At 55.1% G+C, this 12034-nt stretch overlaps 4 protein-coding genes across 4 annotated transcripts; 3 read left to right on the top strand and 1 right to left on the bottom strand.

The window, feature by feature from the left end:
* Window positions 1-330: 330 nt before the first annotated feature.
* PG994_014867 (uncharacterized protein) lies at window positions 331-1284 on the top strand (the record flags this gene model as incomplete). The annotated part of the gene is made up of 1 exon (XM_066866276.1): window positions 331-1284. The coding sequence occupies one exon, from the start codon at window positions 331-333 to the stop codon at window positions 1282-1284; it is 954 nt and encodes a 317-aa protein (XP_066707952.1).
* Window positions 1285-2128: 844 nt separating this feature from the next.
* On the top strand, window positions 2129-4309 carry PG994_014866 (uncharacterized protein; the record flags this gene model as incomplete). The annotated part of the gene is made up of 1 exon (XM_066866275.1): window positions 2129-4309. The coding sequence occupies one exon, from the start codon at window positions 2129-2131 to the stop codon at window positions 4307-4309; it is 2181 nt and encodes a 726-aa protein (XP_066707951.1).
* A 266-nt stretch (window positions 4310-4575) lies between these two features.
* On the bottom strand, window positions 4576-6393 carry PG994_014865 (uncharacterized protein; the record flags this gene model as incomplete). The annotated part of the gene is made up of 4 exons (XM_066866274.1): window positions 4576-5021; window positions 5094-5622; window positions 5684-5746; window positions 5803-6393. 4 exons carry the CDS (start codon window positions 6391-6393, stop codon window positions 4576-4578), a joined length of 1629 nt encoding a protein of 542 aa, XP_066707950.1.
* Window positions 6394-9004: 2611 nt separating this feature from the next.
* Window positions 9005-11699, top strand: PG994_014864 (Neutral alpha-glucosidase C; the record flags this gene model as incomplete). The annotated part of the gene is made up of 4 exons (XM_066866273.1): window positions 9005-10051; window positions 10138-10337; window positions 10432-10612; window positions 10671-11699. The coding sequence occupies 4 exons, from the start codon at window positions 9005-9007 to the stop codon at window positions 11697-11699; spliced, it is 2457 nt and encodes an 818-aa protein (XP_066707949.1).
* Between the last annotated feature and the right edge of the window lie 335 nt (window positions 11700-12034).

Raw genomic sequence — 12034 nt, 5'->3', positions numbered from 1 at the left:
CTGTTGACCAGCATCCAAACAACTTTTCTTTGTCAAAACCTAGAAATTTCCCAGGAGAAACTCACCAAGTGTGAGAACATGCACTGGATAGATGTTTTAGGTAGTTGAACTTAGCAATTGGCCTAAGAAACTGAGGGTACAGATATTGGTATAAGAAACCGGATTCTCAGCAGCTCAATTACTATCTCTGGTGCTACACTTTTTGCTTGATCGCCCAGCCAGTACGGAGAGAGCTCTCGTCTGAACCACAGGGGCAGCAACAATCATTCTAGGGCGTGGAATCAAGCCCAGTAGCAGCATACGGTACAGCGCATGCTGATGCCGTCCAGGATGGACCCCTCTCAGCTATACCGGCAGTCAGACAAAGTCGCTGCCAATGGGTTCAGCTCACTGGAAGAGGTCTCCTCGCCAGGCTCCGCATCGGCGTTGGGAGAGAAGAAGAGAAAGTTGGCGAGAGATGACTCTGGCCTTTCTGACGTGAAGAGACAGAAAGTTGACGACCGTGCCAACGACTTCCTCTCGTTGGCAGATGCAAAGGCCAAGACAGAGGCAGAGGCACAGACAGAGCGACTACTTCCTGGCTACATTGCCGAGTTGCAGAAATGGCGAGATAATATGCCGGTCGAAGCAGTAAGAAACCAGCTGCCGTTAAACTGGCATGTGAAGTCACTGCTTGAGGTTCTTCTGATATGCCCAGCTCTTCTCGACCTCTGGATGGAAGCGGTCGCCAGCGGCGACCAGCTGTTTGAGTCCGCCTCAGGGTGTCCCTTTAGATATCTCCTACCAGACGACTTCAAGGGCATGACTGTCTACGAAGTTACGGCGGGGCAGCCACGATTCGAGGATCTGATAACTCGGGGCATCGTCGTAGGGCGACTTATTACCCACGACCCACAGGACGAGATTTGGATTCAGCCTGTAAGGCATGCAATATGGAAAGTCCGGGCATGGCTCAGCAATTTCCCTGCTACCTTGGACAGCCCATACTCGTATTGGGCTAGACAAAGAGCTCCATCAACCCAAGAGTATCACGATGATTCTGTGAACCAAGAAGGCGAACAGGACAGCGTCAACATGATTTCGAGTAACTTCCTGTCGTTATCACTGCGTAATGCGCTCACCCTTATTCCGGCACTTTATGAAGTGCTGGAAGTAATTAACATTGGAGGACTCGAATATGGGTCAGGCGAGGGCAGCGACGTAATCCGAATCAGTCAACCTTTGGCCACCCAGAGCATGGGCCAGATCATGGAGGGCAGCCCTGAGCTCCGAGCGGCCCAGTAGAGCTCTTGTTGTCTTCAACAGTCAGGTTTGCCGATGTGGCCCGGCAATTCATGATTCAGGGTGTCCGGATCTGGCGCGCGAATGGTACCTGTTCTTTTGCAGAGGCCAGGCAGTTTGGTGAGAAGATATTGAAGCGCTTGGTTGACAGCAGCTTCCCAGGATAGACGGATCCCTTAGTTCGCGTATGTGCCAACATGTTTCTGTAGTTTCACCCTCGTAACCTAGTAGATTTATTTATTAGACGAGATGGTTTAGTCAATCAATCATTTTTGGCGAGGCGCAACACCGCGTTTTGGTGTCCAGTCTCTACTCGTCGCGCTACGAGTGTTTCGCGCTCAACTTCGACTGCGACTGCGACCGCGATCGCGAACGTGACCGCGACACTCGTGCCAGTCGTTATGACAACTGGCGAGACTAGTAGAATGACGAAGAGTATAGAAAGGGTGGGTGTTTTGTTATTGGAATCCCCAGTTTTTTAGTCGGCAGTGTCAATGCAAACTGGTGGGAAAAGAGCTCTCCAGGGATGCCCTGAAGTCGAGGCTACGATTGGCCGGGAAGGGACGCATCCCGCCACGCCGCTAGACCGCGACAGGCAATAAGTAAATAAAAGGCATCACAATCACAGGGTGGGCTCCCTTTCACGCGGGTGGGTTGTTGTTTACTTCCACCTTCCCGATGCTGGAGAGAACACGCGAGGGCGCTCGAGCTTCAGTGGGGTATATACCACGATCCCAAGAAATCCCATTAGTATAAGGATTCAATTGTCGAATCACATATGCATGCATGCGCATGGTCTTGTTCAACTAACCCACTGTCGTTCCCTACTTGCAGCAATCCCCAAAACATGGAAGGGAACTTGGATCTGCCGATTGCCTTGCGGCGAACCCCGCGGCGAGGTCTTGTTAGTGGGAGGGACAGCAACACCACAGTAGCACCGAATCACGGGCATCAGCAGCCTCAGCCTGCGAAGAGCCCCAGCAGAACAAAAACCAAGAAAAGAGTCAGATTCTCGGACCCAGGACCGGAGATCACCACTCATGATAATGATGACTTTACTACCTCGGGCTCAACCGGCCTGACCCCTATGGTCCGCCGTTCTTCTCTAGGTGCCACAACACCTTCTTTTTCCAAGAGGAGACGCTGCTCAACGCCCACAAGGACCCGCCTCAACGAGGACGATGTGGACGAGCTCGCCAATACACCTGCAAGCAACGAGATACGCTTTGTGTCTCTGCCGCCAGTACTGGACGACCGCGTCAAGCGGCGTATAAGACGCCATGGCCTTTCCGAGGAAATGAATGTGATACAGTCAGAAAAGAGACAGCGAGCGACGCAGGACAAAACAGAACTCGAATGTCTCCGGTGTGAACTGGCCGAGAAAGACGACGAGATAGAGCGGCTGAGGGATGTCACCTTCCTCCAGGACACGAGCCGCATCCACGAACTGGAGCAGCAGGTGGAGGAACTCAGAGGCGAACTGGGTAGTCGTTCGAACACCCTTGCCGACCAAACTCAGTACGACTGGACATTGGCTGCTCGAGATCCCTTCTCGGATAGCTACATGGGAGACGACGGGGAGGGGTTCGGCGACACTACCATGGGAGAGCTACTGTGCAGCACGCCGTCCCGCGCGAGGGCTTCTTTCCCGAGTCCTCCTTGCACAAGCCCTACCATACCTACGAGCCCCTGTTCCATGAGAGGAAAGTCGCCAACGCCTACTACGTCGCATGTTGGTGTTCAGGCACGCCTACCGGACCCAGAGAAAGAAGCTCTGGAGGCTGAGCTAGGCTCTCTGCGTCGTGAGCTCACCAAGCTTACCGACACTGTCGAGAGCCACGAGACCCTCAAGTCGCGTATTGCCGAAAAGCTCGCCGCGGCCCAGACCACGCCAGACTGCGAGCACGAGGCCAATCTAGAAACCCACCTAGACGGCGTGCTGCAGGGCCTATCAGATAAGACAGCGGCGCTACTGGACCTCAACGCCTCGCTCGGTGCGCTGGGCTTCCGCGGCGGCGACGCCAGCGAAATCGTGGCCTCGCTCGCGTCGGCCTTCCGGTCCGCGCGGCTCGAGCTCGAGTACCTGACGCCCGGCGAGATCACGCTGCCGCTGTCGTCGCGCGGGGCCGAGGTGCTCGACCTCGTGCTGACGCGCCTGCGCGACCTCGCCCGCAAGACACGCGCGCAGGAGGACGCCATCGACGAGTACCACGAGCTCGAGCTGTCGCTGCGGCAGCAGCTGGGCGCCCGCGTCGGCGCCATGGACAGCCTCCGCCGCGACCTGGCCCAGGGCGCCGCCCAGCTGCACGAGCGCGACGCCTGCATCGCGGAGCTCGAGGTCGGTGTCGACCGCCTGCGCGGCACCGTCGACGGCTACCGGCGCGACATGGGCGAGTTGGAGGCCCTGGTGCAGCGCATCGAGACCGAGGCCGATGAGACTCGCACGGCGGCCCTGGACGACATGGAGGCGCAGTTCCAACAACAAAAGACAGCGACGGCGGACCGGCACGGTGCGGCGGTGCGCGAGCTCGAAGCCCGCCTCACCGCCGTCGTGGCCCAGTCGGCCGAGCTGCGGACCCAACTTGTCGAAGTCCAGGCGCGCCGGGCCGCCGAGACGGCCGCGCTCAACCACGCCCACGGCCGGGGGCTCGCGCTGCGCGACGCCCGCGTGGCCGAGCTCCGCGGCGAGATCGATAGCATCAACGAGTCGCTCCGCGGCGCCCACGAGACGGTCCGACAGCTGCGTGTCGAGAACGCGAGCCTCGCCCGTGGACTCGAGTCCGAGCGGCGCGCGGCGCGGGAGGCCGTCAAGCGCGTGCTGGCGGCGACGACGCCGAAGAAACAGAAGCAGCCCCTACGGCGTAGCTCGAGGGGGAAGGCGGGCGTCTCGACCCCGGACGCTGAGCAGCAGCAGCAGATTCGATCCGGGGCTTTCCTGTCGGGCGGGTTGGCGAGGTCGGGACAGGACAGGAAGAGGCGGAGATATGATAGTGGATTGGGGCTTTTGGAAGAGGATTTGGATATCTAGGAAATGGGGGTAAAGGGGTCAAATAAGGGGATCAGGGGCGTTGGGACCGGATGTCGTTCATTCAGGAGGTTTTTCTATGTCATGACTACTGTATGATTTGTAAGATTATGTGATGCCTAAATACCACAATTATCTTCATGCAAAGCTTCGAATCTTCGTGAGTCTGTATAGTCGTATGCAATTGGCTGTTCATTCGTTATTTTACACTGAATTGACTAGGTATGGATATCTTCACTTGTTTTCAACGCCCCTTTTCGAAGGTAGGACTAATAGCAAAAGACGAAATCCTCATTCTCGAGGTCCGTCGTATTCTCGAAAGCCTTATCCCCATCATTGTTCTCCACAGCACCACCATTTACGCTATCGCCAGCAGCTGCGGCGGCGACAGCTTGCCTTTTCTCAGCTTCCTTCGCCGAGTCCAGACTGGTATCAAGAATCACGGCGTTCTTTCCCAAAGCCACTCGCTTTTTGGAGTGGCTCTTATTGAGCGCGACCAGATAAAGTGTCGTCAGACCGCAAAGGACGATGATGACGATGTAGAGGGCCAGGTTGGCGGTCAAACCGCGGCTATAGGCAGGAGCCTCCGACGGCTTATAAAGCTGAGGCCCGACAATGTTGCCGACGGATTGGCCGATGAAGATTACGGCGCTCGTGACCTTCCGCTTCGTGTCACCCGCCGTGTTCTGTGCTGACCAGGAGTAGATCAGGGGGGCTATTCGTAACGACTGTCAGCTCTATAGCTTTACGGGAGAGACGGATTGGGGAGTATGGAAATATGACTTACTGATGCCGGGATAGACCGATATCAAATAGTATCCAACTAGAAGCGGCGCCTGCTTGGAAGCTTCGTGGGGTAACACCAGCAGCATCACACACCCAACGACTGGGGGAAGACAAAGTAATGCAATGACAGGGCCTTTCCTCTTCCACTTCTGAGCCAAGTAAGCTCCACCAAGGGTAGAGACTATCTGCACAGCACCGAAGGGAATATTGAACAGGATCGTTTGAAATTGGTCGAAGCCAAAGGTCTGGATGATGAGCGGCCCGAACGTCGAGATGCCGCCCGACGGGATGGCGATGGCAAAGATCAGGGAGAACCAGAACCACGTCTTGGGATCGAGCAGAGCCTCCTTGAGATGGTCCTGGCGCCATTCGCGGGAGATGACGCCCATCTGGTTCGCCCGCAGACGCTCCAGCGCGATGGCCTTGTCGTGGTCGTTGAGGAACTTCGCCTCGACGGGGGAGTCGGGCATGTAGACGAACATGACGAAGGAGAAGGCCACGGTGATAACACCGAAGAAGATGAAGATGATCTATAGATACATATCGGTCAGCGCACGGTGGTTACATAAAGGAAAGATTTCAGCCGCGAACCTGGTATTCTTTTAACGACGAGGACTTGATATGACCAAGGCCATAAGTCAGTAGACTCCCGAACTACATAATTCTATTAGCTGTCGATCAAGCGTTAGCGAACATGGCTAGAAACTTACCATGTTGGTGATGCCGTTCATGGCATACCAATAGCTGGTTCGCGTCGTCTGCTCATGCCTTCTCCACCACATGGACGTGATGGCGATGAAGCTCGGCGCGATGCTGGCCTCGAAGGCGCCCAGGAAGAACCTCGACGCCAAGAGCCCGCCGAAGTTGTGCGCGGCGGCCATGCAGGACAGCGTGAGGCCCCAGCCGAGGACCATGGCGCTCGTGAACTTGGCGATGGGCAGGCGCACGAGCAGCCAGGCCAGGGGGAACTGCATGACGAGCTGCGCCAGGTACACGATGCTGCCGAGCCAGGAGTACTGGTCGCCCGCGAGGCCCGTGTCCTCGATCAGGCCGAAGACGGACGCGTACGCGAGCGTCGCCTTGTCCAGCGCCTGCAGGAAGTACACGGTCAGCATGATGGGCAGGATGACCTGGTCGATGCGCCGGAGCACGCGTCGGTTGTCCGCGGGCGTGACCTCGATGCGGCCTTCGGGCACCTTGTTCAGGAACTCGGCGGCGGCATCGCGGCGGTGGTGGGTGGCGATGTCCTCGACGACGTCCACGACGCCCTTGTCGACCGGGGCTTCGGCCTCGTTACCCATGATGGTGCTATTATAGGTAAAGTCAACGCCTATCGTTGCCGTACGAGGTAATATACAGTCTAGGTATTAGAAGCCGACAATGGTGGATCTAAGAGGAGAAAAAGGAGGGGATTTAAGATATTACGGCATTGCTAGAAGATGGGGGGCTTGAGGATGGTTTTAAACATGGCGACCGACTACGACGATGCGACACGACTCGGATAATGATCTTACTGGCGGTCTATCTACGGTAGCTGCAGCATGGGGGTGGTACGAGTCTAAGACCCTTGGCCTCACGTCAGGTCTATCACGACAAGAGCCACTTGCATGGAGGCTCTCTTCCTGTTATTTCTCTTTCCCCATGGGGTTGTTGACCCGAGGCCTGGTAGAATGGAGTAGCGTATGGAGTCTTGATTACCCCATGAAACGACTGGGGATTCAGAATCTGGGGTCCGGGAGAGAAACCAAATGACGCTTAACTGGACTGTGTCTTACCATTACTTGCCACTACACTCTGATCAATCTAGGGGGGGAGATGTGGGGTAACGCGTAGTTCATCGGAGAGGGCGAGAAGTCTTGTTGATAGGGCGAGGAGGGAAAACGGGGAATGGTAGATAGCAGCTGACGGCCCGGGGGTCTCAGCACAGTCCTCATTGGTTGAATTTGTAAGTAAGAACCATGGATACTATCGTCGCACATGATTAATTATTCCTGTCTCACCGCACCCGGCGACCGGTTTGCTTCAATTATCCCGAACGCATTCTTCTCATGCCTGGCGCGCTCTGGATTCACCACCAGATGAGTTATCTACAAGGCAACTGATAGGGTGACTTTCAATGACAATGAAGACTCGTACATGAGGTTTATCGCGTTATAGCGAAAGGTAGGTGGCTGCATCTTCGCTCCCAAGGACTCGAGCTTGAAGTTCCCGTGACGTGGCTGCCGTCCCGCCCCTTTAGTGCTTCCAAGGTTCTTGGCCGGGCTTATTATGGTCAGCACCCATGCTCAGTCAATATACGAAGCAAAAGATCCAGGAGGTTCGTCTACTCAACTGCCTAACCCTGGATGAGTATTTATTGTTCTGGTAACCTACAGCAAGCGCTCTGCTCTAGCTAAGTACCGAGCTATGAGGTACTCTTCATGACTGGGGCCTTTTTTTTTCTTTTTCTACCCAGGTTCTATGACGTGCTGTTTGGCAACATCTAGACGTGCGGAGATACACATCTACCACTACATACTGGCCTCCCAAGAGTTTAGATACCAACAACGTCCTCTCAGCGGCGTCAGGTACTGTCTAGGCTAATCGGCCGTTTTCAAAAGCCCGACATATAAAGTAGCTTTGATCCTAGCATGGGAAAACGTATTCGGCGTAGTAGACTGGTCGGGCCATATCCCCCCTGTTACATAGATAATACATTTCCATGCTCATAAGGCATGGATCACGACCAGCATGCCTGCCTGTCAGATGACCGAAAATCCACCGAGAAGAAAGTGACGTCGAACGACAGTCCCAAGGACCAAGCCTGCGGGTTTTCGTCTGTTCAATCGATCGGACGACTGTGAATCCCCCAAATGGCGCGTCAAAGATGCCGACGTTTCTGCCGGTTGCCCTGAGCCCCTGGCCGTTCGCTAAGGAACCCAGCTGAGATGAGGTGGACCATGGATCAATCGAACGGGGACCGATGGGATGCTACCCCAGAGCGGCATTCGTCCGACATAAAACTAACTTGCTATTTCTGACACGTCTTTGGTCTGAAGCCTTGGCTCTCGTGAGTGTTTAATCTGGCTAGGGCTGGCAGGCTAGGTCAGATGAAGCTAGCCGACGTTCGAAGTCGCCTGTCGGGATCCCTGTTCTAGACTCCCCCGCATTCCACTAACCCCGCACAGCTAATGTCGCTGCATTGTTTGTGGGTTCTGGCACTTCCAACTAAAAAGTTCTCCATCTTCCCCAGATAGAACACGAACAGCCATTGATTGAGTGGTTCTGTCCAGACACTGACTCGCTGCAAGTTATGGCAAAAGCGGCTCTCAGACTCGACAACCTCGACGTGTCATGGCGTCTTGGTCTTCTTGTCTCCTCTTACCCACATGTTCTGGCTTCATGACCCTGTGCATCATTAGGCGGGGACTCGTCCCCAGCATATCATGCGACCTGGTCAACAATATGCTTCCCCTTAAGCATCGTGAGGCGTCCCCTTGGGGCGTCATCCGCCAACATCCCGCGGGATGGCTCCGTCAACGCGCCGGTGTCCCCACAGTTGCGACCCTTTTGTCGCCAGCTTGCGTCGTGAGCGCTCCGATGAGCGAGCCCCTCACACCTCCTCGTATTGCACTTATCATGTAGATATTACTCAATAACTTGTCCGCTGGTCCTTGGATCCCGGGTCTAACGCGGCTAACAAGAACTCCCGGCGCCTTCGCCTCCTCTGTAGCTGAAGTTCCCGAACTTCTTCCCTCTTCACGAACGTTTCCATGAGATACTCAAAATCTCTCCAGCTACAAAACCATCAACACCCCCTTAACTTGGTCCAAGTATCCTGTGTTTGCTCTATACATAGCCCCGTGATAGGCTGTTTACTTTCCTTCAAACCGATTGAACTGTTTTCTCGGCCTCACCCGTGAATCCGACACCATGTTGCATCAGTATGAACGTGTTGCTCAGCACTACGAGCTCGATAAGACTTCGGATACTACGACAGGATCGAAGCCAGCCTCGGCCATCTCACTTCGATCTAGGGACGGAGGCACTTCGGATCCATGCACTTTCCACTTCGAAGCGATCCGTCCCAATGTCTTCCGAACCACCTTCACGACCCCCCAGCACCCTGTCCCCCCTTTCCCAAGTGTCCAACGTGTAGCTCCGGATTTTGCTGGCTCTGCTCCCGAGGTCACTACTGACCTAGACCGTTGCAATCGGGAAATCAGATGTGGCAAGACCAAGGCGGTAGTGGACTGGTCTAACTCGCCCGTCGTCTCACTCTTCTTGGATGGTGTCCAAGAGCCCCTTCATAAAGACCTTCACTTCCGCTCGTATGCCGTGGACGCTACGGGGATCGCTCACTACTCAGTGTACAAGCAGGATACACTGCATGTTGGGCTCGGCGAGAAGGCCGGTCCCATGGACTTGAGCGGGCGCGGTTTCATTATCTCGGCATCAGACACTTTCGGGTACGATGCTTATCGTACAGATCCGCTGTATAAGCACATCCCGCTTCTGATCAATGTTACTCCATCTGGGTGCATCGGCATGTTCTCGACGTCTCATGCTCGAGGGACCTGGTCTGTTGGCTCCGAGATCGATGGCATGTGGGGCCATTTCAAGGTTTACAGGCAAGCACATGGAGGACTGGAAGAATACCTCATTGCAGGAAGTACTGTGGCCGAGGTTGTACGCTCATATGCGGAACTAGCGGGGTTTCCGTTGCTGATGCCGAGATACATGATGGGCTACGTAGGAGGTGGTATGAAGTATAGCATGGAGGACTCCCCCCGGGCTTGCGACGCCATCATGGGCTTCATCAAGAACTGCGAGAAGTACGACATGCCTTGCTCTGCCTTCCAGATGAGTTCAGGTTACACTGTGGCAGAGAAAGAGCCTAAAACAAGGAACGTCTTTACTTGGAACCGCCACAGGTTTCCTGATCCCAGAGCTTTCACCAGGGAGTGCCACGAGCACGGGGTACGACTGTTAGCAAATGTCAAGCCTTATGTCTTGGCAAATCATCCGGGCTATCCCGAGCTATCGAAAGCTGGCGGCTTTTCAAGGACCCCGTTACGAACAAAGCAGCAGTTGCTAGGCTGTGGAGTGCCGGCGGTGGTGAGAGCGGAGAGGGCAGCCATATCGACTTCACATCCAAGGCTGGCTATGACTGGTGGTATAACGGGGTCAAGGCTCTCAAAGATGTCGGCATTGACGCGATGTGGAACGACAACAACGAGTACAACATCCCCAACGATGATTGGCAGTGTGCTCTGGAGACCATTGATGTGCCGAAAGGAGAAGCGCCACAACATTGGCTTTTGGGGTCGTGCCCTCCACACGGAGCTGATGGGCAAAAGCTCACACGATGCTACTCTCGAAGCCGAGCCTGACGTTCGTCCTTTCGTATTGACACGTAGTGCAACTGCCGGTACCATGAAATATTGTGCTAGCTCCTGGAGTGGTGACAACGTCACTAGTTGGGAAGGCATGAAAGGAGCGAATGCCCTGGCACTCAATGCCGGGTTCTCTCTTTTACAGGTACGCAGAATTGGCTGGGGGTTATAATACTGCGCTTCATATGCTAACCTGATATCAGTGCTATGGTCATGACATTGGAGGGTTCGAAGGGCCCCAGCCATCCCCTGAGCATCTTGTGCGCTGGATCCAGCTTGGCATTCACTCTCCTCGCTTTACCATCAACTGCTACAAGACCAACCCCTCCGACAACCTGATTGGCGAAGTCATCGAGCCTTGGCAATACCCTTCTGTTGCCCCGATCATTCGAGCCGCTATAAAACGGCGCTATGAGCTTGTTCCCCACACTTACTCGCAGATGCTGAGATCTCACCAGGACGCAACTCCCCCGCAACGATGGACGGGATGGGGTTATGAGTCAGACTCTAACGTGTGGTCTAAAGAATTGCTCAGGGGTGACTCTCAGTACTGGTTCGGAGATTCCATGCTTGTGGCTGGCGTGTATGAGCCCGGTGTCATCTCTGCCCGGGTTTACTTGCCTCGTAAGAATGCCGATGACCCGGGTTTCCTGAACCTCTCCGCACCCTACCAACGGTTCGAGTCTGGAAAGTGGCACGACATCGATTCCACGTGGTATACGTCCATTCCAGTACTCGCGCGCATCGGCTCGGCCATTCCTGTGGGTAAGCCGACGCCGACCACCTGCCTCGCTGGAGACGACCCGGAGTTTCCGAATATCGCCAAAGACGACTGGCGCGGCGTCGAGATCTTCCCGCCGCCGGTTGTTCATGATGCGAACCTGCCGAGTGATGTCGCCGCCGCCCCTTCATCTAACGGCAATGGTACGCATGCGAACACCCAGACCTTCACCAACCAGTGGTTCGAAGACGACGGCACGAGCCGCGTGGAGAAGAGTGACCTCTGCACCTTCGAGATAAGGTACAGCACCTCCTCGCCCGACGAGATCCAGGTGGGCGTGAGCATGAAAAAGCAGGGCGAGTTCGAGCCGCTGTGGGTCAAGAACGGCATCACTGTGGTGCTCCCTGTCGGAGAAGAGCGCGCCGTCACGATGGACGACTCTGCGGCCGGGGAGGTCTTGGATGCTGGGCGTGATAGCAAGGGAAGGAAATTGTGGAAGCTGAAGATATAAGCTGGGCATTTGGACTCTTCAAGGACCGACTTGGACTTGCGCCCCTCTAGATACGTGAGCTCGTTCATCTTCTCCAGTTAGTTTAGCAATTAAGCCTTTGTGCTCGAACTGCGTAACACCGTGCACCCAAATTATAACTTAGTCCAAGGACAGTGCATCGGTTTCCAAAGCCTTCAAGTGGTCTGAACATTTGCCCCTTTCTGGACGTTATCATCACAATTGCCCACGTCTTTCAATTAGGCTTCGCGGCCTGTTCAATTGGACCCTATAGTACCTCCCTTATTGTTTGTGGCTATTCCGGAGTAGCATGTTTGTTGGGGGCTATTTCTTGTCTC

This window comes from Apiospora phragmitis (genome assembly GCF_038363925.1).
Source record: "Apiospora phragmitis strain CBS 135458 chromosome Unknown utg000014l:1.0-1827420.0:1.0-1829600.0, whole genome shotgun sequence".
Lineage (NCBI taxonomy): Eukaryota > Fungi > Ascomycota > Sordariomycetes > Amphisphaeriales > Apiosporaceae > Apiospora > Apiospora phragmitis.
The sequence above is the reverse complement of the archived record's forward strand: the minus strand, read 5'-3'. Positions and strand labels throughout refer to the sequence as shown.